We start from the raw sequence: 27,504 nt of genomic DNA, 5'->3' as shown, positions 1-27,504 counted from the left end.
AAAACTGATTCAAATGAAGATAGCGCTTTTAGACACCGTAGCTCACGACCGAGTAATAGCCAGCTCTCTACCTTAACCAGGTGCCTATTTAGGTACCTAGCTAATTTATTGAGACATACAACTCCCCTTGCACTATGTAGCTGCTGCTGCTGCCAGCAGGATTCGAAAATACCTTCTGCGGCGGACAAAACATGTTTTAAACACTGACTACCTGGGTAGATAATTAGGTGTTCCCCGAAAGAGTTCCCAACGAACAGAAACGTGCTGAGTTGATATCTTCCTATGATCTGGCAAAATCATGACCAAGCCGTGACTTTTCCATAGTCTTCTTTTATCATTCTTTAGTTCAACGAATGAAATAATGAAGTGATAGTTTGGTGGTCTGGTTTCTTCATACGTCGTGTCTTCAGCCATTTTCTACATCCAAGACATCCTCCCTTTTTCCACCAAGCACGACTCAAGGGCACCCTTGGTCTCATCCGAAACTTTTGCTCTTGAGACTACATATCCCACACCGGAATGCAGAGATCCCTGCTGGCGGTGCTCCCTATTACTTGCGAAATGCGCGAACCTCACGTCTCCACCAGCCTTTGAAGTCGCAGGTTGAAACATCAATTCCCAGATCTTTCAGTGCCTTTGTACTCAAGTGGCAGTCGTAAGGTCGCTGCACACTGGCATTTGGGTCATTCCCTTCCGTGTTGGGCTTAATCCCTTCCGTTGACAGGCCCATTATCTCAGCAAATAGTGTCACTATCTCATACTTCGTCATTCGATCCTCAGAGGAAAACTGGAGAATTTGAGGAAGACAAGATCGCTCCTCAGTTGGAGTGTCGAGGTACTTGACGGAAATATCTGTGCTTAATATCAGCGAAATCTTGTTGCGCACTTGTTTACCTTCAAAGAGTTTTGGCAAGACTTGTCCAAATGACACCGTGGTTCTGAAACCTGGTGGCTAAAAGTAGGGTGAGACCTACCGTGGCAGACCCTACCGATGTCTTCTGTGTTCGTAGGATAGCGAATTGCCCAGTGGTCCATGCTAATTTCAGCTCCCTGTGTCTGTGCCTTCCATAGTGCATCCATAAGAACATTGACCGCACTCTCGGCTGGCGTTTCAGCGTTCCCATAAAGGACAGGAACTCGAAGAACGACACCTAGGCCCTCCTTTCCAACCAGCTTCAGCGTGTCTAAGACGGCTCGCTCACCATCCAGCTTCGTTTGGCCATAAAGATTGGTCGGTTGAGGCTTGGCGTCGGCTTCATATGGAGCATCCCCCGGCGTGCCAGGGAACACGTAGTCGGTTGATATATATATGACAAAGATGTCTCTATCCGCGGCCAGCTTAGCGAGTGCCTTGCTCGCAGCGACGTTGAGTTCACGGGCACCTTCGGGGTTTTTATCGACCTTGTCTGGGAACCGTTGAGCAGCACCTTTCGCGTGTAATTGATTAGTCTCTGTCTCCGTACGAATGAAACATACCAGGTAGCTTACAATGGACAATAACCTGTGGTCTGAAGGTAGGTAGCAATGTCAGTCTACTGGCATAGCATCCATAGAGGGAAGGGTCTGCAAACTTGGTCTCATCCAGAAACTCTCCCACTTCCGTCTCATTGCTTAAATTGACCTTGAAATTGTTGATTCCATCTGCACGAGAATAGCCCGTGCCTTTGACATTCCAGTTCTTGAGGCCGAACGTTGTAGCGACCTCACGACCCAGGAGGCCGGTAGCGCCGGTGATAAGGACAGTGCGCTCAGACATTGCTCAATAATTTGCAGGACAGTTGATATCCTTGAAGTGATTTTTCATTTATAGGATTCGGGTGGTTGCTAATAAGGTTGGTTTGGAAATTGAAGTGGCAGTTGAAATGTCATCTTCAAAAAGAGTCAAGGTGGGGGTAACATCCATGATCATGAGGGGCAAGAAATGACGCTGAAGCTACTGTACAAGGCTAACTAAGACATGAATTTTAAACCGGGATCTATGACAAGGAAATTAATAAGTATTGTATGGATAACCTGTACCGCATCTGCCTCATGTTATTGTGCTAGCTTTGGTACTCGTCTACTATTGAGTACGATTGAGTTAGAAGCACCCCAATTTCTAAGTGATACAAATTGCATCACTTTCCTTTGACTATCTGTCCTTGAATCACAATCGAATATTCTAGTCATATATAACCCTCCGAAGACCACTCACTGGACCTCCCTGGAACTTACCTACGCTTTGTTCCTCCCAGTCCCTCGGGAGCAAGAAAGTATAAGACTTTAATATAGGGTGTCAAGATAACCCAGCAAAAGGTATCCTAAACTTATCCTAAGCTTATTCTAGATTACCCAAGTCTTTTATCGTTTAGGATCGATGTGCTGAACAAATTTACAATCAATACTTATAACGGTAACTCCACAACATGGGCAGATTGGAGGAATTGGACCTGATAATAATCTAAGAAAGGTATGATGAATTCAACATTATACTGCTGTGTATATCCTAGCTGCAACGCAAACATATTAGACGATAATATGGGACTACTTGCGACTCATCAGATCGCAACGTTCCCTCGACAATACATCCATATTTAAGGCCCATCTCCCGGTATCTGAGCTCTGCGTGCATCTCTACTATGCAGCGCATCAAAACGGGTTGTTCAGCCAGTCACATAGACCTTTAGTCTGGCATGGAAGTTGTTCTGAAACAGCCTTGATGCATCATGGTTTCTGAGCCGGTTCGAGGCTGCAACGCAATCTCTCATGCAATTATTCAACTTATCTTTTCATGACACACGTTTTGCACGGCTTGACTGTAACGATTAGGACAAAGCAACCCGTCCAATGCCAAGCCTGTTCCCCTTATAGGTCAAGAAGATCCTGGTTGAGAGCATCAAAGAACGCAAGTAAGTCAATGTTGAAACTACGCAGTGTTGACTAAACATATGGAATCCATGGTCAAATCGTTCATATTGGACAGGCGCATTCTGATATATGCTGTGTGGTATGAAAACCTGGGGTTATCGGGCCTTGGTTAAATAGTCTCATCTGTCCAATCTTGTCCTTTCTCCTGCTCCTCGGCGTCGGCTTCCCGCCACTCGTCAGGGGTTGTGTGTAAAACTGTGGCCACTGTCGTGAAGGCTGCCCAAATCTCTCCGCACAAAGCTAAATGCAGCACTTGAGTGCCGAGAAAGTTGATAGCGAATGTCAAATCGAGATGACTGAGAAGATTAATTTCGCAAACGTCATGAGTTGGGAGATTAAACCGTTGGCGGAGACTATGCGCCATCAACCGCAGAGCGGTTGCTTCCCACGGTGCAGTCACCAATCTCAAAACGGCATCAGTAAAGATATGTGAGGCAATCAAAGGGGGCAGCTGCGTCAGCATCGTATCGCAGTAGGTGGTTGTAGGCATAAGTGCTCCCCTTGCTTCAACACTTGGTCTTAGTTCGGCGCTCCAGAGTCCAGGAGGTGCTTCGCTGGTTTCAGCAGTGGCTTCGACATCGAAGCTGATCAAGGTGGCACTAAACCCTTCATTATCTTCTTCGTCAGTTGCATAGTCATCCCCACGCGCTGAGAAAGTACTTGGCCGCCGGACAGCTTCTACTGGACCTGTATCGTTGGGCATTTGTCCGTCTATCGGCCGTATTGGCGACACATCGTCGATTGTGCTCCGAGCACGCCGGTGCTCTGATCTGTCACCAGACCTGTCGGCTTGCATCCAGCTGTTAGTCACGCCAGGGAGAGAACCAGTGTTCGGTAACCACCGAAATACTCTCGCCCAAATTTGGGGTCTCCAGTCACGGATCAGTCTCTGGGACATTACCCAGACGAGGAACGGCGTCGAACATATACACAAGCCTCCAACCCACTGTAAAAGAGACTGGAAAGAAAGATCCTTGGCTGGTGGGGGAGCTGGAATTGGTGAATCTTGAGTAAATGGGACGAAGAAGGATAGGCTTGGGAGCCAGTTAGTGCTTGAGGCTAGGCCAAGCCGTTGCAGAGCAATATATAGCTCTAGATGAACCCGAACGTATGACCAGACTTCATGGGCGCTATTGCTTGTAAGCCGTGAAGGTTAATAACTGGCATTGGGGAGAGGCTTACATTCGACGAGCAAACACCCTGTCGGGCCTGTCGCGCCACAATAGAGCAATTTGTCGGTCGATGTAATTACTGAAAAGATTTACGGAAGCACCAGGCAGAAGATCTTGGGAGATGGAAAAGGTACTTCGGGACTGTGCATACAAATCCCAAAACGGGATGTGAGAATAGCGTTTGAAAATCTGCCATGGTAAGGCACCTAGTTAGCATAAAGAACAGAAAGGGTTTTCAACAACATACCAAGACTCGCTGACGGAAGCCATCTAGCCCAAAGGCACCGGCAGCGTCCACGCAACGAAGGGCCGAGAAGGCAAGGTTTGTGCCCATGTCATCCTCATACATGGCATGACGTTTATCAGACTCGGCCTCTGGATTTGTAGTCGAACTCTCTTGCTCAGCGACGCCAATGACTAGCATAACTTCATTATGGGAACGAATGATGTCTCTGTTGATTCTTTTCGTTTCAGTGTTGATGGGACGGCCGCGATGGTCATATTGTTGGCCAGAGTCATTGGTATTTGGTGGCTGGTCATGATCATCATCCCATTCAACAACATCGTCATAAGGAGACCGGCCCTGACAGTGTCAGTAATTCGATAGCAACAATCGAGGGCTGGGGCTACAGGATGTCTTACAAGCGCTTGGGCAGTTAAAGGGCCCTGCATTCCCATGATGAAGGTAGGTAAGCACTCATCAACACAAGGCGGACATGAGTTGCTTCATGTACAGTTTATGGTATGGCTGGAGTCGCCGTCGCCCTATAAGCTCTGTACGTGAGCTCTCCCTGCGTATCAACGATCTGCTGAATGAATTTACCTTGGCTGCAATGGATTACGGCGGTCGTTCAAAGGAAGTCATGACGGCTAACCCGATGAACGAAAATGTGGCGTTTCATGTGGCTGGTGTAGATGAGCTAATGTACCCGATAGCCAATCAAATGTATGTCTCTGATAAGGCGCCAAAAAAAAATTACAGGAAACCTCATGCGCGCGGACCATGATGTTCTTTACATTGAATATTTGTTAACTCAGAATCACAACAATACAATGGCAAATAAGCAGCCGTTGAAGACCACGTTTGACGTAAACCATGTCATACGCCCCATATTCACAGGGGGGTCAGTGGCTATTGACAACAGCGCACGTATTCTAGCCACTGTTCTCGGCGAGGATGCAGTTCTCACAGATCCTACAAACGGGAAGCATTTGGCTCAAATCGAGGGTGTAAGGACCACGTGCAAATCACATTAGACCGTGACTGACTTTCTCAGGATGGAGAGCTCATTTCAACATTAACTTGTTAGTCTCCAAAGATCGCTCAAACGTGCAAGCAACTAATACTGATTATAGTAACGCCCTCTGGATCTCACCTTATCATATGCTCCCGCTCTTTGTCAATGAGAATATACACCTTGAGAGTGTCGCAAGAAGACGGAACTATTGACGCTACACTAACAAGGACAGCGAAGGCGCACACTACCCCAGTCGTCGTTCTGGCAGTAGATCGGACCAGCACGCTGTTGGCCACTGGAGGAACCGATGGAGCTGTCAAAGTTTGGGATATCATCGGTGGCTTTGTTACACACACTTTCCGTGGGTCCTCTGTTTTGGTATCAGCGCTTTTGTTCTTCGAAGCTGCCGCTCGGCCGAGCGACAGTCATTCAGGGAAGGGCATGAAAAGCAAGTGCCAAGAAGAGCCCGATGAAGAAGAGGTGGACTCAAGCACTATCAACTTCCGGCTGTCATGCGGCCAACAAGATGGAAAGGTCCGTGTATGGGACCTGCACAAGCGTAGTTGTATAGCCAATCTGGAATCGCACGTCTCGGACGTCCAAGGTCTTGACTACTCCCCAGAACAAAACGCTCTTGTTACCGCAGGCAGAGACAAGACCATAACTTGGTGGGACGCCAGATCCTGGAAGATTCGCAAAGTTGTTCCTTGCCTCGAACTGGTCGAAACGGCTGGCTTTATCGAAAATGGAAGCTTGACTTACTCCGCTGGTGCCAATGGTTCTCTCCGCATCTGGGATACGGATATGGGCAAGGAAATCACTCCCCAGCAATCTGCGAAAAGTGAAGAGGAAGGCATTGTGTCCGGTACTTACCGCCCTGGTCTCCCTTTTATTCTTCTTGTCCAGGTCGACCATACTCTTGCACTATATAAACCTCCCCGAAAGGCAGAGACCACCTCCCTCCCTGCTCCAGAACCCTTCCGAAGGATATCAGGCACACATGACGACATAATCGATCTCGGATATTTGCTTCCGGACCGCTCGATGGTTGCTTTGGCCACAAACTCGGAGGATATCAGGATCGTCTCAGTCATCGAGGCTCAAAAAGGGGACGCCGACTGGGATTCGAATTCAAACCCCTACTTTGGTCAAGATGTTGCTCTGCTGAAGGGTCACGACGAAATTGTCATCTCACTGGATATCGACTGGTCAGGCCACTGGATTGCTACTGGAGCGAAAGACAACACCGCCCGTCTCTGGCGTGTCGATCCAACAAACAACTCCTATATCTGCTGGGCTGTTTTCTCCGGTCATGCTGAATCATTGGGTGCTGTTGCGTTGCCCAAGGGAGTACCTCCAGAATCCTCGCCAGCTCGGTTAGACCCCCTTAACCATCCTCCTTCATTCCTCATCACAGGGTCTCAAGACCAGACCGTCAAGAAATGGGATGTTCCTCGCACGCCTCAGCAGAAAGGTCAAAAGGGTGGTTCTCGGGCCATTTTCACTCGCAAGGCTCACGAAAAAGACATCAACTCCATTAATGTTCACCACTCGGCTCAACTTTTTGCCTCTGCATCTCAAGACAAAACTGTCAAAATTTGGTCAGTGAAGGAGGGTGAAGTTCAGGGCATCTTGCGTGGTCACAGGCGTGGTGTCTGGACAGTTCAGTTCTCTCCTGCCAATATGCCGGCGATTCAAGGCGAGGATGGGCCTGTTACTGGAAAGGGCGCTGTCCTCACTGGCAGTGGTGACAAGACCATCAAGCTATGGAATCTTGCCAGCTATACTTGTATAAGGACTTTCGAGGGCCATTCTAACAGTGTCTTGAAAGTTGCATGGTTGAACATGCCCGCTAGTCAAGAACAGTCCAAGAAGCGAGTCCAGTTCACAAGCGCCGGCGGTGATGGCCTTGTAAAGGTTTGGGATGCCAATTCAGGCGAAGCTGACTGCACACTTGATAATCATGAGGATCGTGTTTGGGCTGTGGCTGTTCACCCCAAGGATAACACTATTGTGTCCGGAAGTGGTGACTCAACTGTCACTTTCTGGAAGGACACATCGTCAGAGACTCAAGCTGCAGCATCCCAGGCTGCTCTCAAACTGATTGAGCAGGAACAGGAGCTTGAGAACCACATACACGCTGGCTCTTTCCGCGAGGCCATCATTCTTGCATTGCAACTTAATCACCCTGGGAGGCTTCTCAACTTATTCACATCAGTTATTACAACCAACAACCCCGATAAGGGCAGCTTGAGTGGCATAAGTGCTGTGGACGAGGTGCTGGGTAGCCTATCCGATGAACAGATCTTCATGCTGCTTCTGAGGCTGCGAGATTGGAATACCAACGCGCGCACAGCTCCTGTGGCACAGAGAATCTTGTGGACTCTGATTCGCAGCTATCCTGCCTCCAAGTTCTCGAATTTGTCTGTCAAGGGGGCTAAGGGACAGAGGAGCCTGAAGGACGTGTTGCACGCCATTCGTGTTTACACTGAGAGGCACTACAAGCGTACCGAGGAATTGGTTGATGAGAGTTATCTGGTGGAATATACCCTGCAGGAGATGGACGACCTTGCGCCATTGCTTGAAGATGGGAATGGCCTAATTAAGGATGCGGCCAACGATGTTGTCATGGCAGGATAGATCAAAACCAATATCTGCTTTCTTTCCTTCATATTTGTTCATTTGGCAATAGTAAGTAGCTGGGTAGGTATGGTCATTCTGGCATATTCCGGAGTACAAAGGTTATAGACAAAATGTTGTTTTTCTAGGTACTTACCTATCCTGTGGATGTGACCGGTAATAAAACAACATACGGAGCGTAGTCTATGATAGATTTTAAGGTACTTACCTATAGGTACCTACGGAGTAGATGAATGTCATATGTTGTAACAGGGATATTTAGGTGGCCTCAACTGCCAGAGTGGGCCTGGACCTGAGCTTCAAGGCTCCACCCAATAACCACAATCATACTTGCATCTTGAATCTTTCTTCCCTGACATCAAGTCCTAATTACGATCACGCGAACGCGACCACGGCCACGGTCGCGAATAATCATTACATTGTAAACCCACACAGAAGCGAGCTATATCCATTAGGCTGTCTGAGATAAACGATGGCAAAGCGCCATGCCTCCGAGGCCCTCGACGATCTTGTTGGTGTAGCCTCGCCAGCTTCCAAGAGATCTCGATTGGACGACATTGATTCACCTGAACCGAACGGTGCTTCGAACGAACTTATCGATGAGTCTAATACCAGAGGGAATGCGCAAGAAGACGACGCAAACGAAGACGACGACCAAGACCCCACTGCCGCAGCACCTATAAGACAGTCAGCGCCTACTGACGGGTATGATGACCTTTACCTCGATACTATCGATCGCAACGTGCTCGACTTCGACTTCGAGAAGTTGTGCTCCGTTTCCCTTTCAAACATAAACGTTTACGCATGCCTTGTGTGTGGAAAGTATTTCCAAGGTCGCGGTCCGAAATCCCACGCTTACTTCCACTCGCTTGACGAGGATCACCACGTCTATATAAATCTAGAAACGCAGCGTGTCTATGTCCTTCCTGAAGGATACGAGGTCAAGAGTCGCGCGCTCGACGACATCAAGTACGTGTCGGATCCGCGATATAGTAAGAAGGAGGTTATCGAGATGGACCGCACACCACGTACCAGCTACACCCTTGATAGAAAAGTGTACATCCCTGGGTTTGTGGGAATGAACAACATCAAGGAGAATGACTATCTCAACGTCATAGTCCAGGCTCTTGCGCATGTCGCGCCATTGCGCAACTACCTGCTTCTCGAGGACTTTTCGAACAAGACGGAGCTTGTCAAGCGATGCAGCATTCTAGTCCGCAAGATCTGGAATCCGAGGGCGTTCAAGGCTCACGTCTCTCCTCATGAACTTCTCCAGGAGATATCATTGCGCTCAAACAAGCGCTTTACCCTCACAACTCAGTCGGATCCTGTCGAATTTCTATCCTGGTTCTTGAACAACCTCCACCTTGGGCTTGGTGGCAGCAAGACAAAACCTGGCAGTTCCATGATCCAGCGTACGTTTCAGGGTAAGATGAAGGTTGAGTCTCAGGCCATCACAGCTCGTGCCGACGCTACTGATCGACTGCGCTTCGAAGATGCGGATGTCAAAGTGGACATTGTGCGCTTCCTCCTTCTGACGCTGGACCTCCCATCAGCACCACTCTTTCAGGACGAGCTCGAAAAGAACATCATCCCTCAAGTTCCCCTGACAACCATTCTCACAAAATATGATGGTCAGAGGGCTCAAGAACACCATACTCAACGCAAGCGTTACCGACTCATGCACCCTCTTCCCCCCTTTCTTGCCTTTCACGTCAAGCGCTTCTCCCAGAACAAGTTTGTTTCTGAGCGCAACCCAACCATCGTCACTTTTGACGCCCGTAATCTCGACATGTCACCATACGTTGAGCCAAACCCCAAGGAGTGGCCCCCAAGTGAGCCCATCTGGTATGATCTGGTGGCCAATGTCATTCACGAAGCTGTTCGAGTACGAGAGGACGTTGTTGACAGCGGTGAGGAACGTAAGACTTGGAAGGTTCAGCTGAAAAATAAGGCAACGGATGAATGGGTGGTCTGTCAAGACTTATACGTTGATAAAGTACAGAGTGAGCTGTTATATCTTGGTGAAGCATATCTCCAGATCTGGGAACGGAGGAGAGATTCCAAGGGCAAAGGCAAGGCCCCATGACGGTAAATACCGCCAATAGTGAGCCTCTATCCGTACATACACACTAGATTTTAATACCACAACTTGACGATCCGATTTACTCGTTCCTGGGAGAGAAATATCAGCCCCATAAGCTCGCTCTTTGAACTATAGCTCTCGCTGAAATACACTATGGTAAACCGTACTCAATCATACGCAGCTAGTAATACATCGTTCATAAACAAGGTCATCACCGTGACCTCGCCCGTCGTGCGCAGCCGATGTCTCATATCTAAGTCCTAAGTTGTCCAGTCCACCTACCCTAAGCCTCATAAACACGGTATCACAGCCCCATCCAGGAGAATTCTCCAACTCCGCCCAAAGGTGATTGTGGAAACAAAGGAACGAGCAAAAAGAATATGCCCCTCAACGCTGACTTTTGAAGACACTCATGATATACAATACAAAGACTATACCGAGATGGGTTTTCAAGAGCGCGCTGCAATCTCCTAAGAGAGGGACTGTTCAGCGGCCTGCTTCGAGGGTCCGCCCGTGTGGCGCTTGTCGTGGTGGTGATGTTGGCCAGCCTTTTCGCGGCGCTGCTCCTCAATGGCTGTTCGTTGTTGAATGCTAGAATCGTGGCTCTTGAATTCGATGCGAGTGCTTGCTGGAAAGTTAAGGACATGCTTCATCGTCTCACTGTTCACCATTTAGCTAAAATCAGAGGAAGTCGATTACAGGCCGTTGAAACTTACCGAATCTTAATGACTCGACCACCATCAGTGCGAGTCCAGATGCTGAGAATGTCCTCACCATTGCGAACACTCAACACAGCACCACAAACATCATCGCTAGCATCGGCAAACTGATCACCAATGAGGCTGAGAATGAGATCTTCCCAGTACCTGTCTGCCACACCCTTCTTCATCCGAACCACCCACTTTCCTCCCTTCTTGTTGACATCATCCTCCCATATTGGGCGAATGCCTTTCTTGAAAAGGTGAAAATCAGAGACAACAGGGAGTGTGGAGGGACGTTTCAGGTGACGATATATCTCCCAGAACTCTTCCCCGGTCCGTACAGTTGCGATCTCGTGTAGCGTCTTTTCATATTCGATGAAGCCGTGTGCCTTCGAGATCGGTGGTCGATACCAAAATGTCCATGAATCAACTAACGCATGCGAAGGATTTGCCGTGGATGCCCCAGACTGGTTGTTCTCAGATATCGCGGTCATGCCGGATCCTTTACCCGCACTCTTAGATGGGTCCTTCGTGCCGGACTTGACTACCGCTGATGCCATGGCAGTATCGAAAGGATTGGCTGAAGTCTTCGGGGTTTTAGCCGACCCAAACGAAGCAAACGCTCCAGATCCTAGGCCAAAGGCACTGGAGGCACCGCTCGTGGGTGACACTAGACCTCCAGGTGTGGTATTAAAAGGGTTCGGTTTAGTCGACGAAGGAGTATCGCCACCTTGGCGCTTGGGGAATGAGGCATTGCGATTGAAGGAGTCACCACTGGACCCTTGTCCGGGTGTTGAGAGGGAGAGCTTGCCGGTGCTAAGAAGGCGTTGGTGAGAACTTCATATTGTAGGTGAATGTGCAACTTACTTTGTGCGGCGGGACCAGAGGTTGCTAGTATCCATCAAGACCGAATGGGACAGGTCTGTCGACAAATCAATAGAGGGCGGGGAAGACCTGGTAGGTACGCCTTGGATAGACCAGGGAGAGGACCGGAGAAAGCGTGTGCGACGTCGATACACTTATAGACTGCAGCTGGTAGTGTCGGTGTCGATTTAGTAGAAATAGTAGTCGATGTTCGTGATGGTGGCCGTTGGGAGTTACACTGTCTCAAGGTTGAGGGGGCGATCAGTAGGTTCACGGCGAGACTATTTTAAGATCGAAAGATATTGTAGGATGATACGGTTATAGACGAATTCGTGACGTTGTGGGATTTCGCAGTATTGTAGTACGTATTACAGAAAAGAGCTGAAGAAATTGGAACGTCAAAGGTGAAGTTGTTGGATGTTTGGGAATTTTGATTTGGAAGAGTTGCAAGTGGGAAAGATAGTATGTTAGACGTATGGAAGAATTTCTGACAGCCCACCTACGAAGATACTAACCTAGGTTACATTGGTACTAAAAAAATCCGAGCAGCACTGACAGGCCTGTGTACTTTTTATGTAGCCTCGCGGCTTCCTCATATGGCCATGTACTTAAAAGATACTCACGATGGCCCCTGTCAGACCGCAAGCCCTGGAAGCTAGCACCCAGCTCGCTGGAAAACACTCCAGTCAGGCTCCGAAAAGCCTGTCCAACCTGCCTGACTGGTACTTTACCTACCTTATAAGATACTTACCTATGCTGAACGCCCATTCCCAGCCCCCAGGCCCCATCCACATATGAAATCATGACCGATTCTACAGAGTGGTATATTGGATACCGTGGCGGTTTAGATACCTTAGAGGTCACCCCAAAAAAATGACGACAATGACCGAGTAGTGGGATGGGATATGAATTTCAAGCCTGAGAAGTTGAGGCCCATAAGTACTGGTCGAGGTGATAAAGAATTGTGGAATAGTGAAATTACCTTTCCCGTAAGCCGGGTCAGAATTTCGTAAACAATATGCACAAGTGAGTAACACACTAGCGATATGTCTTTCAGTTTCATCCACGACACCTATCAATCGTTTCCTCATAACTAGCACTGATGAACCGAACTCCCGAGTCTCAATTATGATATCTGTTGAGAATGGCCAAAGCCGTTTCTTTCTCGGCATAATAGAACTATGAGGTTGATTAGTGTTTTTAAAAGATCTTGGTAAATTGACATGTTCCCTTGGAGCTGGCAGTGACATTTGGCTCTGAATATGTGAGATAAACTAAAGAAACCAGGGTTTGACATATGCGAAACTCTCACCTACGACTGGGGGGGATGATCATGACTTGTAGGTTGGTGGCTTCATGAATCTCGTATGAGTCTTGATTCGCTTATCCTGGTTAGAAGACTAGAGCACTGGCAGGCCAGGCATCAAGAACCTGTAAGTACAGTTTTGCGACAGGTATTACACTTGTATTCATCGAGTAATATAGAAATCTTGTAATGTATAATTGACATAAGCACCTAGCAGTTACATGGACGCTTTTATCCGACATTCATATTGGGTAAGGTATTTTCAGATCTCCTATCACTTGACTTTGCCCTATTAGCCTGTAGATCAAGGCAGGTAACAAGCAGTCGCAGACTACAGCTCATCTCACAGCTTCCTACTGTATGAGTTCCAGGTTCGAGTTTCATCGAAGCTGAGACGAGATCAATCACCCCTTCTAGGCTCACCCACTCGGCCCCACTTCACAGCCCAAAAAGTTTCTTATCGTGACCTCTTATCACATTGCTCCAGAAAAAAATATTCTAAGATTTACATAGTAGGTCAACAACACTCAAATCTTGAGATACCGCGGATACACCTCAAGCGCACACCTTCACCACTGTCGCAATGGGTGTTACACGAACAAACACCATCAAGAACAAGCACGCCGCTGCTCCTGGTGCTGCCAAAACCTCTAAGCGCTCCGCCACCGATGGTATTGCTAAGTCCAAGAAGTCAAAGGGCCCCACGCTGAGCCAGCAGGTCAAAGACAAGGGTCGTGAGGCACTTCTGCAAAAGTTCAAGAACCCCAAGAAGAAGAAGTATACGGACCAACAGCTGGGTATTCCCGAACTCAACACTGTCACGCCTGTTGGCGTCATCAAACCTCGTGGGAAGAAGAAAGGCAAGGTTTTTGCTGATGATCAGGTAAGAAGTTGTGGTCCCGAACGTGCTTGCGCAATTCTAACCTGCTATCCCTCTAGGAAAGTATGAGTACCATCATGGCGCTCGTCCAAGCGGAGAAGGATGGCCAGATTGAGTCCAAGATGATCAAACAGCGTCAGATGGAAGAAATTCGCGAAGCGCGCAAGGCCGAGGCCGAGAAGAAAGAACAAGAAAAGCAGTCGAAACTTGAGGATACCAAAGACTCTCTCCGAAAGAGGAGAAAGCGCAAGAGCACAGGTGACGAAGAGGACAACATCAAGGAGTTCACCACGAGCGGTAGCAAGGGGACAAAAGCAAAGGGCAAGAAGCGAGTTTCGTTCGCCTAGGCCTTCGACCTACGATATAGCAAAAGTTTTCGGAGTTTTTGCATTGTTTGGCGCATGGAGTTTGATAGATAGGCTGGGGTCATACCATGATTTCTGGTGGTTTCTGGAGATACAGCGGTACAAGAGCACAAGACTGTATTCGAACCGTGGTTGCTCACTCGGGTGCAGACTTACTCAATTCACTAGATGGAATTCCCGGATTTATTTTGAGCTTTTAGCTCTGGATATTCTGTGTCAGATCTATGATATCTAAACGCGCTTCTATAGATGTCTATACCGTGCTAGTCTACTGTGGTCGTCAATTGCGTCGAGAGGCCCCTTCTTATAGTTCTTTGGAATGGGTTGACTTTATATCAAATCTGCTACTTAGTCTTCCACAATGACCAGCTTGCGTCGCATGGGGATGTAGCCATGTCCGTCGGCTAAATGATCATTGTTGTTGGGGTTAACGAGGGGCCTGAGATCATTGAGATCAGTCTTGAAAGCAAGATGGTTTAAGAAGTTGGCAACCTGGAAATATTAATGTTGATGTCTAGCAATATCACTAATAAGAACTTACGGGTTTTGTAAACCAACGATCGCCCGAGGTTTCAAACCAGCACAGATGTCCTCCCAGGCTAGAGGTGAGAAGGACAGTATTAGGATTCTGTTTGAATTCTTCATAGGGAATAGCTTCCTTGACAGCAATCTTGTGACAGTTAGAAATGGCTGAGAAGTTGCAATAGAGCAGAAAACCGGAATCCTTACCGGGTCATCAGTTGAGTGGACAGCCAGGAAAGGAATCTCAATGGAAAGTATGGAATCCACCGATGAAGCGTCGCGGTAGTATGCACTCTCCGTCGGATACCCCCAAGAAGGACACCTGGCAAAGTCAATTTTTAGTCGGAATAGAGGGAAGCGACTTACTGGATGAGGCGATCAAACTCATAGAGGTACGTGATGTTCATCACGGCCTTGACATCGATTTTGCTGTACTTTTCCAACTCGGTTCTATGTGTGGCAGCGAGTTCTTTTAGAGCACCTTGATAACATCAGCAATTGCTTTAATGAACTACCTAGGCATGAATATGTCGACTCACTGCCCATGACTCGAAGATAAACTTCTTTGCCGATGTAGCTGTTCTGTAGGATCTTGCTGGAAACTTCTAGATTGAATGGGTTGCTGCATACAACTGCTCCCTTGAGGACACAGTTGGGCCCCTCCTCGCCACAGTAGTTTGTGTTAGACTGAGCCAAAATTCGGGGAAGTAATACTTATATAGTTGGTGAGCATGTTCGCTCCGAGAGAGAACCCTAAACCGAACAAAGGTCGGTTAGGGAAAGTTTTCTGTAACCACTTTATTGTCTTGGATGAATGTTAGTGGGATGTTTTCCTTGGAGCACGAGTATCCTTTACCTGACGAATGTCCCATGTCGCTCGAGCGTTGTACAAGACACCACTGGTGATCTTGCTGCGCGCACAACCCCGCGAGTTAACGACGCAAACTTCCCAGCCACCCTCGCCAATCAATGGCGCAATAGTATGTCGAAGGTAGATCTCGTGAGAACCGCCTGAAAGACCATGCAGGACAACAAGCATGGGCTTGCAGTCGTCTGACCCGATATGCTCAAACTCTTCCGGAGTGAAGTAAGCTGTTCGTCGAGACAATGAAGGGTCATCAGGGGCCTCAAAAGGCTCAACAGCAAAGTCCACGGCGAACGTTCCATGGTAGATCTTGTGGTCAGCATCAAAAATCTTGCGCTTATAGTAAATCTTTGGTCCTGCAGGTTTGGTCGCTGTCCACATCGTCTGCAGGTGGCCATTGAAGAGCAGTGGGTTCAGCCGGCATGGCGGTGTTGCCTTTTCGCAGATGGATAAGAGATCGGTAACATTGCCATCTTTCTCTTGCACCTTTCGAGGTGAAGGCGCATGAGTGAAGTTGAGTTCTGCATGTCCAAGCCACTCCATGATGAGATCCGTACAAGCCGTGACCGATGTAGGCGAACCAATTTCAGATCCGAGTGAAGAGGAGAGAAGTTTCGACCACAAGCGAAGACGGATACAACTGAAAGGGGGTGAGGGTAGGGACGTATTAATAAAACTTTGGCATTTATCAACCAGCAAATTGCCCCTCCATCCTCCGACGACAAAACGGAACGACTTCCATGCCTGGTTCTAGTGATCCTACGGTGGATACACCCGTTCCGGTGGCCGAAACAACCATCACTGGCATGGATAGATCTGTACATGCTATGATTTTTTATTATTATTAGTATGCTTTGTTTATACTCCATACTTACTGGAAGATCTTGGTTATCAACTAAAACTTCTACCAGGCAAACGGTTAAAGTATCTAAATATTGCGAGCTATAAGTGCATTTACTATTTCACTCATGAAAATCGCAATATTCACCTAATTCTCGCCTTACTTCTAGATGACCCTACAGAAGGGTCTTTGTTGAAGACTTGTACTCTAGACAGATCTTATGTCGCGTTGGCCTAGTCCATCTGAGACTTGCATTTTAACTTCTTACCTGGCGCTAGGCAAGTGGGTCACAATGGTCAAAGAACCGAGGCACGATTTTAGGCGACAGGATTTCATACTTAACTTAGGTAGGTAGGTACCCTACCTTAGTACCCAAGCAACAACTATCAACGCAGCTAATAAGAGTAAAACTGACAGTGGTCATCCGTATGAACGTATGTTGTTGATATGTACGGTGAACGAATGCAAACATTGAGGCTGGAAACGGGGTTGCATTGACAGAAACAAAGCTCACTCTTCCTACCTACTTATTTCATCCTTCTCTATGTACGTACCTAAGGTATATGGTCCTGTCATGAGTCTCCATTCATTTAGATATATCATATGTTCAGCGCATCTAAAAACAATGGCAATGCCTTCGAGGAGATATTCTCCATATTGGCCAATCCACCATTCGGTTGGTGTTTCAGCTTCTTTCCAGGTTGTGATACCAAGGGATGGCCACGTGCATCTGTATATTCACGTGACCAAGACGCTTGCTCTTCCCGGCGCTCTGGAATTCCCACAACAAGGATTCAACCATCAACCTACACCCAGTCACAATCTCCAGAAGATGACCAACTGGCTGCTGTTCTGAAACTGTGATAATAGACGACACCTGGTTGATGGTATCTAAATGGCTTGCAATTTCCATTCGGCCAGGCTTACCACGAATTGAAATGAATCGTCTATCGACCGAGCGCACTATATAGTGCTCCCATCCCTTCCGACAATCCGAACCACCATAAGCACACCCTTCAACCTCGTCACCATTCCATACGCCTTGCTTTGATGAACCAGTAGCTATATGCAACTTGCTCAGACGAATTCGAAAAATCTCCACGTGTACTGGAACTTCATTCATGAAACCGAAGCCCTGGACAACCCGCTCCTACTTCAGTTTGGTCTGCTAAGATGCAGGTTAAAATTATCACAGCCTATCCATCTTGCACCAGCTTCTCGTTCTCCTGCGTGGTTTTGCTTCGGTTGCTGCGATCTGCTTCGTACGCTGAAGCCTTTTAACACTCGGTTCTCATTAACATTGGTCCCTCATTGCCGCAGGCATGGGAAAACTCTGCCTTGCAGTCCATACAACCAACCAATGTTACGCACTGATTCGGGCATCACTTAACTGGCTGAAGGGGTAATTCGTCGCATGATTCAATTTTGATTTACCATGACGACAGCAAAAAGGTGTTCATATGGTCTTGGATAACCTCCGAATTGAGTCGTCTGATAAGGGTCGATAATTTATGGCAGCATGACTCTGTTATCGGAACTTGGCAGGCTTACTGACTCTTGTTTCTTGTTCAAGAGCATGAACCACTACTTCAGACGCAGCGGGTGAATTTTGCGTTGCCATAGTGTGTCTTCATGCTCGAAGTACCGGATGGCTTGGTTGGACGAGCATTGACGTGTTAAGAGGAAGTCACAGTCGTGATTTGGACTGTCGTAAATTATCCACATGGATTCGTATATAGTTCTTTTGCTCTTTTGAGAGCAGCGATACGATGAGATCATGCTGTCTCTCACCTGGTGGAACCATTGGGGGTTAACCCAAGCGATCCAACCATCAACAGCTAACACCAAGGCGCTTGATATCTGCAAAGATCTCTGGACGGAAGCCGCACAATAGCCAGTGCATGGGCGAAAGAATGACGCCTAGAGAGCTGGAAGATCGTGCAAGTGCATGAACCTGGGAAATTCATCAATCTCATCAAGAGCTTGAAACATCTGCCCATTTCGATCATTTCTGCGCCTATTACCAACTTCTGGCGCTTTAGGACACAGGTTTACTCGGGGCGAGCCTGATCTATCAACAAATCCTGACAAGGCAACTCTCACGCAAAACTTACATTACCCTAATCATTGGCTTCATTCTTCCTTTTTCCCCTTTATTTTTCTTTCTCTTCTCTTTGGCCTTGCGTCAATCGCACTGATTTTGCAGATGACCAAAAATTCCCCGACCTGCATTGGGCCAAAAAGCCTACATGTTAAATTCCCCGCGATCACTCAGGGCCACTGATAGTTAGCGGGTCACCGACGTCAAGGCTCAAGGTACTTACCTACCTGGTCATTCCCATCGGTTAAGGTGCGGCCCCTAAGTAACCACTGAAAACTCGACGCCCAGCTGCACTCATGGGGACCGCATCCAAACCTCCACCTCGACGTCGACATGCTGCCATGAGAGACGAGCGAGAAGTTAATGACCAAGGAGAACGGGCTCGACATGAGCGAGGAATGAAATCCTCACAGAGATCAAGGTCTCCCCGTCAAGTTCGCGATTCTCGCCACGATTCCGACACACGCCGCAACCGCCCACTCACGAGACCAGATTCTCATTCATCTCGCCGTCGTCGCCATTCGCACGATCGTAGTCGTGATCGCGCTTCTCGTCTATCGCCCGAGCAATCACGTCGAGCACCAGAAGTTGAAGATCTCATTCCGCGTTATCGAGAACGCCATCGCGAAACCGAGGAGAAGCCTCCACGGCGAAGCCAGAGCCGAAGCCCAGGCCACGTCCATATCGGCAGGGGATCGCCATCGGCAGCCAAACGACATCGAAGCCGGAGCCCTTCTTTGACTATTTCCAATCGAAAGAGATCCAGGAGAAACAGGAGCCCAAGGCCAAGGACAAGGGACATCAGCCTGGAGTCTCCATCTAGGAAGCACGCTAGGCCTTCCTCACGCGACCGACGTAAATCATCGCCTCGCCAAGAAGCACGATCTTCCAAATCTCCCACACGTTCACGACCTAGATCTCCAGCAAAGTCGGATTCGGATTGGCGACGGGCAGACCGAGAGGCTCAGTCACAATTGGACCGACCTCTGCCACGGTCACGAAGCCGATCGCTTACATCAGAGCACCACTTGGCTTCATCCCGACGAGCTCGTGCATCATCTCGCGAGGATCAACGGTCGTCAGGTCTTGGGCGGACTTCATCACAGCGACAGCTTCCACCACGGTCACCTCAAGCAAGTAGGGAACGGAGATCTCGAGAAGGGTCGCCGGGTTGGCGTCATTCTTCGAGGTCCGATATTGACGAAGACATGACCTCCAGAAACAATCTTCGTGGAGGCTATAACCCCAAGTATCATCAAAAATCACATATCAGTAATGATCCGTATTCCCCATCACCCCAACACGCTTCGTACCATAACTCGCCTTCACGATCACCATACGGACCATCACGTGGTGGATGGAATGGTCATCAGTAAGTAGACCCTGGCAACAAGCACAAATGTAATCGTCTATTAACGCCATTCTAGGGCCTACCCACCTCAGTATCCTCAGGGGAGTAGTCACGGTCCCCCAAGTGGCCCTTCTAGCCATTATCATTCCAATACTACACGGTCACCGCCATACGCCGCTCCGACAGGCCCGATGCAGCAGTATCCTCAGGGGGGGGGCTACCGCGGCGGCTACAGAGGTGGCGGTTTTCGAGGTCGTGGGAGAGGCGGCTTCAAGAATTCTCATTGGAACTCAGGTCCTCCTTCAAGAGGACACCACGACGATTTAGGCAATGAACGCTTCAGCAATGTGGACAACCACGGAAATACGGGCCCTGAGCCTATGGATGTTCAGGAAGAAGTATTCCAATCTCATGATGAATTGGGCGAAGACACCAGCCAGGTTGTTCAAGATAGAGCAAACCCATTGACTACCCCTAACAGACCACCCCCATCCGGCCCAGGAGGTTCATCTGGTAGCAAGTTCAGTTTTGCCTTTAAACCTTCATCAAAGCCAGCTGTCACTGCCCCAAAGCCTGAGATATCACAAAAGTTGAATGCTGCTCCTCGGCGAGAACCTCAGCCTGAGAATCGAGACAGAGATCGAACCCGAGATCAAGAGCGCGAACCTCCCCGAACTGCACCGACAGAGCCAGCTTCCTCTCGGCCACGCCACGAGCGTCGCCATCCTCCCGAAGGCCCTAGAGTTGCGCCCCGTATGCGTAAAGTGATGAAAATCATGAAGCGACCGAAGCCAAGGCCGACACTGCCAGCTGATCTGGTGGACTCGGAATCTGTCTTCTTCAGAAAACCTGGAAACGAATCAGTCGTTGGCTCTGGTACATACGGCAAAGTTTTCAAGGGCCTGAATGTTTATACAAAGGGGATGGTTGCCCTCAAACGAATTCGAATGGAAGGCGAGCGTGATGGGTTTCCCGTCACAGCTATCCGAGAAATCAAGCTTCTTCAGTCCCTTAGACATGTCAATATCGTCAATCTTCAAGAGGTTATGGTCGAAAAGAATGATTGTTTTATGGTGTTTGAGTACCTGTCGCATGACCTCACGGGGCTGCTGAATCACCCAACATTCAAACTAGAGACGGCTCAAAAGAAAGACCTCGCCAAACAAATGTTCGGGGGCTTGGATTATCTTCATACGCGAGGGGTACTCCATCGCGATATCAAGGCCGCAAATATTCTCGTCAGTAACGAGGGAGTCCTCAAGATTGCTGATTTTGGCCTCGCCCGATTCTACGCCAAGCGTCACCAGCTGGACTACACCAATCGAGTCATCACCATCTGGTATCGCTCACCAGAGCTATTGCTTGGCGAGACTAAGTACACTGCTGCTGTTGATGTCTGGAGTGCAGCATGCGTTATGGTTGAGATTTTTGATCGAAATGCCATCTTCCCAGGTGACGGGACCGAGCTCAGCCAACTGGAAAAGATCTACAACGTAATGGGCACGCCGAATTTGAAAGACTGGCCCAATCTCGTCGATATGGCTTGGTTTGAACTTTTGCGCCCCACTGTGAAGAGAAGGAATGTCTTCGCAGAAAAATACCGTGATAAGATGTCACCAGCCGCCTTCGACCTGCTCTCCGCCATGTTCCATTACGACCCTGCAAAACGGCCCAGCGCTGCACAGGTACTCCAACATGCATACTTTACGGAAGAAGCACCAGCAGCCCGCCAGGCTACAGAGTAAGTCGATCAAGCTTGCATATGACAAGCATCACTAACTAACCGATCCGTAGACTCGCAACACATAACGACTGGCATGAATTCGAGTCTAAAGCCCTGAGGAAGGAGAACGATCGACGCGAGAGAGAAGCCAAAAAGCTGGCTAAAGAGAATGCCGGGCGGGACAAAGAGAAGGATAAGAAACGCATTAATGAAGGGACCGACCAGCGCGACACAAAGCGGTTACAGGTTGACAAGAATGGTGGTAACAAGCCCAAGCCGGCAGTCGCACCATCGAATTCGACCTCTGAAGCGTAATATCCATGATACCTTGATCTATAACTCGAAACGATTACTCCTCGGCTATACACTTGGTACTTTCGAACACAGACGGCATTACCCAATCTGCAGAAGTCTTCGAGGCAATTTGACGTTCCCCGTCCTCTTGTTGGGCGTCTCGTCTCCTCGTAGGCCAAGGCGACCAAATCAGGGGACTGGCGTTTTTGTTTTTATATATCATCCTTCGTTTCTTTTGAGTCTCGGTGGCTTCATAACTTCTCATGTTGGAACCTGAAGCATTCATAATGCATGGGCGCTGGCATGGGTTTCTATTTGTTTTGCCGGCTTCATCGCCTTCTTTTTTGCATCCTGCCTATTGGCGCTGGATGGGCAGTGGTTACAGAGCTGGAACAGAATTTTCTTTTTGACGAAGGCATGGCAAAGTATTGTTGCTATATAGAAATGACCAAGACAGTGAATCAAAGACGGGGCGAAAATTAGACAGCGAAAGCCCGTTAATATGTATTAAGCCATCCTCAGGAAGACAATCGCGGCCAGCTAAGTGCATCATCGAGGTCTATTTATGTGCGACAAGTCCTAGGACTCCCCATGCCAGTCAAAGATATTGCAGCTTACCTATTATCTTGGGTTGTCGTTGAGGAAGTCCTATCACACAAATGTTACTTGCTGCTAATGCCGACCCTTTTTGGAGTTTCAATAGGCAGCTCGATCCGATAAAACCAAAGGATCTCATACTTTTGACTTCTCTGCATCTGTCCCATCCCTAATCATATCATTATTGGCTTCGTAAAATCGTGAGTAATTCGTTACATCGTTGCTGGGCGTTGAATCATGGGTGATTACCCAACCCAACTGCCCTTTTTAAGTATGCGGGTATGTCTTTGAGCAAGAGTGCTGTGTTCCTCTTGTTTGAGCTTCGTCTTCTTCTTTACTGATCCGCCGCCGCCTCGACACCTTTTCCTTTGATATCTCGAGTCTTCAGAAGCTCACGTAGACTAACCTCTGCACGGCCCTTGGTCGATGGCAAAGTATCAGACGACCGCCAGGTCATCCAACCACTAAGAGTGGACATCAAATTGCTCCTTTGGTTAGATGTCTCGATTGCAGATATAGAGCCATGGACAACCGGCTGGTCAAGTCCTTCTGTGGCTGCGAGACCCTTCTTTGGTAAACCAGGAGGATGCTCTTTGTTTGTTATCTCAGGTGCTGTTCGGATTTCGAGTTGGCTGCTTGATGTTTGAGGTAAGGCAGGCTCACTGACAAGACCAGCAGCCGTGGGTCGACTCGAATCCAAGTCATGGAGGTGCATGCTCAACCGATTGCCATCAATAAGGGCCAGTGAACCAGACCGTTTTTGGCGAGGTGACCGCTGTCTTACATCCTCCTCTTCCATGAACATGTTCTCGCTGGCTCCTTCTTCAGACGAGACCGATGATCCGTGTTTGCTGGACCCTTTTTGTGTGGCTCTGCCGCGAACGTCCTCAGCAATCTCTGCAGCGGACTTCTTCTTCGATTTATCCTCATCCGATGATCTACTCGATGACATTATGGTCTCCAGTGTTCCCATGGCTCTGCTGTTCCTCCTCACGCCCATGGGTCGTTTTCTAGATTGTTTGATGTTCCTCTCATCGTCGGATGACACAGCTTGAAGGGTGGGTCCCTGAGCCTCCTGGCTCTCGATAGCTGGAGCCATAAAAGACGAGCCTGAGCCATGGGGAGCATAATGAACTTCATACTGGTTGCTAAGTGAGTATCGTGATTTAGCACAGATCTCTGCGATACGGTCCAGATCAGCGTTTATATCAGTACCGCCACTCTGGTCTTCTAAATTGGCCATAAAGCTTTTGAAGCGGAAGGCTTCGACAGATGGAAGTTTTGGCTCCTCTGGTTCATCCTCGATGCGTTTCTTTGTTCGATTTCTCGCCATTGTACCCATAATTCCATTTCGGACCGAGGCAGGACCTGTACCGAAAGGCAGCACTCGTCGTACGAAAGCTGAAGGACCGCTACTCTCTGAAAGTGCTGAGCGGTGCCCTCGACCGTTGACAACAATGACTCCTCTGTCCGCAGGCTGTGCTGGTACAGGGGCGTAGTAACTTCGCACGATCACAGGCTGCGAATAGGTACTGCTCTGAGCACCAGTAGACTGTGCGTATCGATGGCGAGTGGGGAAATTGGTATTCAACTCTCGAAGAGCCGACGTTCGATGCTCAGCAGTTGAATTGTCAACAGGAATGGGTTTTCCCTCTGCAGTTGAGGGCACCAGGCTCGTCGATGAGGCGTTCGTCTGGAACAGGGGTGGGAAGGAGAATTGAAGAGAGTGTGGACGTTGTTTGCTGAGGGCCGGTGTTGATGAGGTTGACGTAGAGGCGTGGTGTCGAGATGGTTTGTGTTGATGGATTTGGGGCGGCTGGAGGAGCTCCTCTGGGGTAGGGGATCGCATGATGGTGAATTGGAACCTGACTCTGTATATATATAGTATGAATGTGGTGTGTGGTATGCTTGTTTTCTGTACAGGTATGGGAGTTGGAGGCGATAGAGCGATGTGTTGATTCGGGTCAAACGCAAATGTCACCCCAGGTGTACACCAATTGGGGCGGGCATTAGATGCTCCGAAGCGGCAGAGTTAGGGTAGTATACTAGAGCTTTGCATATGGGCTTGTAGCTAGTATCTGTACAGACGTGTACACTTGAGGGTGGCAAGCGAACGCTGAAATGGGGAAGCTGTTGGGATGATGATTGTCGTGGTCAACAGTCGGTCTAGGATACCTATGCAAGGTGTTCCGGGGATTAGCTGCATAGGCAGCGGTAAAGAAGCAAGTGTAGAAAACTTAGTACCTTTGGCCTAGGTAGCCTAGCTCCTAGGCAAGTAGCGTGTAGCAAGGTACCTAATGGGAACGATGTGCTCCGAACAATTTGGCGCATCGACCCAGAGGATGTGTGGATTGGGCAGCTAGAACAATGAATAGCGAGTGATGGGCGCCGGCAAGGCAACAAAACGTAAAACCATGGAGTCTGGTTTATTATTGATTTTGTCTTGTCTCGGTCTGTCTTGGCTAACGGGACGGTCAAGCCGTTGATGCAAGACGTGGTGCAGTGGGTCGATGGATGCAGGAGATGCAACAGACAGTAGCAAAAAGAACAGTATGGCACTCTCCGGCTACAGATACGGCGTAGTTGTAAAGCGAGGGGTTTTGTTTGTTCTTGGTGGAGATGTGGGATGAGAGCTGATAGATGATGAGATTGCAGGGAGAGGCAATAAGTCAGGTTGAGAGAGCCGGTCTAGTCGGTACCTCTAATGTTGAAGAGAATGCTGGCTGTACAGTCAGGCAGGCCTCTAACTTGAAGCTACCTACCTAACTTCATAACGCTGGATCTGAGACAGCAAGCTGCAAGAGCAAAGGGTGTCTTAGAAAATAAAGGAAAGAAATAGGGGATATTTTCTCTCACATGCGTTTCGTTGCTTTTCCCTCTGGGTCCATTGATGTTAATTCTTGAGGCTGATAGGAAGTAGTCTACGTAGTGAAGCCAATCAGGACAACCCAAATTTGGCCCTTATGCATGAGTGTCGTGGCTGTCGATAATTAGGCACTCAGTGAAGGGATCAAGCTCGTCTCGGGCGACGTCCCCGCATTGTCTTTCATTGGCTTGCATCTACAATAAAGCTCTCGGTAACATATCTCTAGGTACCTAGGTACTTACCCTGAACCACCTCCATAAGAAGATTCATTGCTCACAAATGTCCAGCCTGTCGAAAGCTGGGTTTATTGAAACAAACATATGATACACCTAAGAACTAGGATTCACCCCTAGGATCGTGTGTCGGCGTGTGGTGTATTTGAAACTATTCCTGTCAATTACGTTGGCACGACATATGTAATCATTGTGGTACACTTGTAGTTTTGGTATGGATAATAGGCACATATCAATGCACATGCTGGGATGGCCAAGGCGGACAACTCACACCTCCAAGTCATTACGTAGCAAATTTTGTGCATTTATTAGTTCCCAGTACGCTCCCAATGTTCGATTTTACATGCAGGGATATTCAACAATACGGACTATACATACGGGCGTTATGGTATCCTCTGTCTATAATTGGATTTTCAAACCCTTCCCTTACCAGTATGGACTAATATCGAAATCTAACTTGAATTCAACACTATCTAAGATGTACCATGTGTCTTCCGACAGTAGCATACTAATATGGTGTTGATACTGCGTCGCCGTTCTCACACCAGACCAATTGATCCGTATATAACCCAAAGGTTAGGCAGGCATCAGCTCCTTACTGGTACACCACCTTTATCGCAGCCGATGTCGGCGAATATGCGACCCAGGTGATGCAAACAACCTCGCCTGAGTTCGAATACAGCCCATAACGATATTCGATTGCCACCAATGTCTACTCATTTTATGCTGCACGCCCCATTGTTCCATAGCCCTGTCCACCAGTTTGCACGTTGTCGGAGTAAATGCCAGGCGCAGGTCCTGTCGCAAAACGGCCCTCGCGCGCCTGTTCTCGGCGATCGTAGTAGATGTACTCAAGGTAGAAGGCGTGAATATGACCCGGAATGAAGCCAAGAAGAGTCAAGCAGATGTTAATGAACAGATCTGAGAAAGTTAGCATACGAGTGCAGCCAGATAGATATATGTTGCATACCCATGCCACATCCTGCAACGGCCCAGACGCCGATGGGAGGGACTGTGACCACATTAGTTTTACTTTGCATTATACGATCAGGAGGAGTCTGCGACTGACAGAAGATTGTAATGAGGATAAGGAAGACGGCAGAGATAGCACCCATGGTTGCGACTCGTTGACGCAAGGTTGAGGAATGTTTTAAGAGGTAGTTCTGTCGATGACTCAAGAAGCCGTGAATTCGCGTTCTGTTAGTTGAGAGGAAACAAGTAAGGTCGTCACAGAAGTCGTCGAAAATGTGCGCCACGTAAATGATTCCAAGTAACGTGAGGCCTTCGTTATTCTTGATTGTAACGCCAGGGAGGCTATGACGTAGGCCACGTCGGCATAAAATTTGCCGTGAATCCCAAGAAATCATCTTGTGGTGAAGCCTCCAAGAACAGCCCATACTGTAGAGTGATGTTTTTTACGAAAAAGAATTAATCCTGATCTTAATATTTGAGTCTAGGAGACCAACCTTAGAATGATATACTGAACAACATACTATAATTTGTAATTTTCAGGCATTATTATCAGAAGTGAGTAAGAAGATCTTTGGCATGAAGAGCCTATTGTCACTGGCCTGTTAGACCATTCACCAGCGAATTCTGTCCAATTACCAACAGCACAAGAGGCTAAGGTAGGCTACTGTAGACCACCACCAACGCGACAATGTTCAGAATGTCACAATCACCTGCATCATGTTGCTCATATCACAACGGTTCTTCTCTTGATCAGCACTCCAGTGGAACGTAGAGTTACAATCATTCTTACTTACCCATCCCCTCTAGCCAGTGCTGCGTCGAAAAGGTGCATTGATGTCCGGGCATGTGATTGATGACCCATGTTAGAAAGTTTTTGTGGCAGCTGCGAAAGTCCGGTTCCCAAGACGAAGGAGGAGGCTGAGCTCTAGGGGACAGGTCGTTTATATCAGACGAGCTGCTCATCACTCATCGACTATTGT

The 27,504-nt window shown here is 48.3% G+C and overlaps 10 protein-coding genes across 10 annotated transcripts; 4 read left to right on the top strand and 6 right to left on the bottom strand.

The window, feature by feature from the left end:
- Positions 1–550: 550 nt before the first annotated feature.
- On the bottom strand, positions 551–1,756 carry FPRO_04855 (uncharacterized protein; the record flags this gene model as incomplete). Its single annotated transcript, XM_031230411.1, has 4 exons — positions 551–852; positions 975–1,427; positions 1,489–1,508; positions 1,572–1,756. The coding sequence occupies 4 exons, from the start codon at positions 1,754–1,756 to the stop codon at positions 551–553; spliced, it is 960 nt and encodes a 319-aa protein (XP_031080550.1).
- Positions 1,757–3,016: 1,260 nt separating this feature from the next.
- Positions 3,017–4,757, bottom strand: FPRO_04854 (uncharacterized protein; the record flags this gene model as incomplete). The annotated part of the gene is made up of 4 exons (XM_031230410.1): positions 3,017–4,037; positions 4,090–4,268; positions 4,327–4,662; positions 4,722–4,757. 4 exons carry the CDS (start codon positions 4,755–4,757, stop codon positions 3,017–3,019), a joined length of 1,572 nt encoding a protein of 523 aa, XP_031080549.1.
- A 375-nt stretch (positions 4,758–5,132) lies between these two features.
- Positions 5,133–7,957, top strand: FPRO_04853 (uncharacterized protein; the record flags this gene model as incomplete). Its single annotated transcript, XM_031230409.1, has 3 exons — positions 5,133–5,309; positions 5,357–5,384; positions 5,436–7,957. The coding sequence occupies 3 exons, from the start codon at positions 5,133–5,135 to the stop codon at positions 7,955–7,957; spliced, it is 2,727 nt and encodes a 908-aa protein (XP_031080548.1).
- Positions 7,958–8,429: 472 nt separating this feature from the next.
- On the top strand, positions 8,430–10,046 carry FPRO_04852 (uncharacterized protein; the record flags this gene model as incomplete). The annotated part of the gene is made up of 1 exon (XM_031230408.1): positions 8,430–10,046. One exon carries the CDS (start codon positions 8,430–8,432, stop codon positions 10,044–10,046), a length of 1,617 nt encoding a protein of 538 aa, XP_031080547.1.
- A 467-nt stretch (positions 10,047–10,513) lies between these two features.
- Positions 10,514–11,646, bottom strand: FPRO_04851 (uncharacterized protein; the record flags this gene model as incomplete). Its single annotated transcript, XM_031230407.1, has 3 exons — positions 10,514–10,703; positions 10,760–11,560; positions 11,612–11,646. The coding sequence occupies 3 exons, from the start codon at positions 11,644–11,646 to the stop codon at positions 10,514–10,516; spliced, it is 1,026 nt and encodes a 341-aa protein (XP_031080546.1).
- A 1,851-nt stretch (positions 11,647–13,497) lies between these two features.
- Positions 13,498–14,141, top strand: FPRO_04850 (uncharacterized protein; the record flags this gene model as incomplete). Its single annotated transcript, XM_031230405.1, has 2 exons — positions 13,498–13,797; positions 13,854–14,141. 2 exons carry the CDS (start codon positions 13,498–13,500, stop codon positions 14,139–14,141), a joined length of 588 nt encoding a protein of 195 aa, XP_031080545.1.
- A 366-nt stretch (positions 14,142–14,507) lies between these two features.
- On the bottom strand, positions 14,508–16,089 carry FPRO_04849 (related to P.glauca late embryogenesis abundant protein and YBR177c and YPL095c; the record flags this gene model as incomplete). The annotated part of the gene is made up of 7 exons (XM_031230404.1): positions 14,508–14,651; positions 14,701–14,829; positions 14,889–15,003; positions 15,048–15,162; positions 15,221–15,341; positions 15,421–15,486; positions 15,538–16,089. The coding sequence occupies 7 exons, from the start codon at positions 16,087–16,089 to the stop codon at positions 14,508–14,510; spliced, it is 1,242 nt and encodes a 413-aa protein (XP_031080544.1).
- Positions 16,090–18,784: 2,695 nt separating this feature from the next.
- On the top strand, positions 18,785–21,877 carry FPRO_04848 (uncharacterized protein; the record flags this gene model as incomplete). The annotated part of the gene is made up of 3 exons (XM_031230403.1): positions 18,785–19,860; positions 19,916–21,580; positions 21,634–21,877. 3 exons carry the CDS (start codon positions 18,785–18,787, stop codon positions 21,875–21,877), a joined length of 2,985 nt encoding a protein of 994 aa, XP_031080543.1.
- Positions 21,878–22,787: 910 nt separating this feature from the next.
- On the bottom strand, positions 22,788–24,302 carry FPRO_04847 (uncharacterized protein; the record flags this gene model as incomplete). The annotated part of the gene is made up of 1 exon (XM_031230402.1): positions 22,788–24,302. One exon carries the CDS (start codon positions 24,300–24,302, stop codon positions 22,788–22,790), a length of 1,515 nt encoding a protein of 504 aa, XP_031080542.1.
- A 1,971-nt stretch (positions 24,303–26,273) lies between these two features.
- Positions 26,274–26,667, bottom strand: FPRO_04846 (putative RIC1 protein; the record flags this gene model as incomplete). The annotated part of the gene is made up of 3 exons (XM_031230401.1): positions 26,274–26,473; positions 26,523–26,564; positions 26,622–26,667. The coding sequence occupies 3 exons, from the start codon at positions 26,665–26,667 to the stop codon at positions 26,274–26,276; spliced, it is 288 nt and encodes a 95-aa protein (XP_031080541.1).
- Positions 26,668–27,504: the final 837 nt, after the last annotated feature.

The sequence above is a fragment of the Fusarium proliferatum genome (assembly GCF_900067095.1).
Source record: "Fusarium proliferatum ET1 genome assembly, contig: FPRO_scaffold004, whole genome shotgun sequence".
Taxonomy (NCBI): domain Eukaryota; kingdom Fungi; phylum Ascomycota; class Sordariomycetes; order Hypocreales; family Nectriaceae; genus Fusarium; species Fusarium proliferatum.
This window is presented reverse-complemented; position numbering and strand designations above follow the sequence as displayed.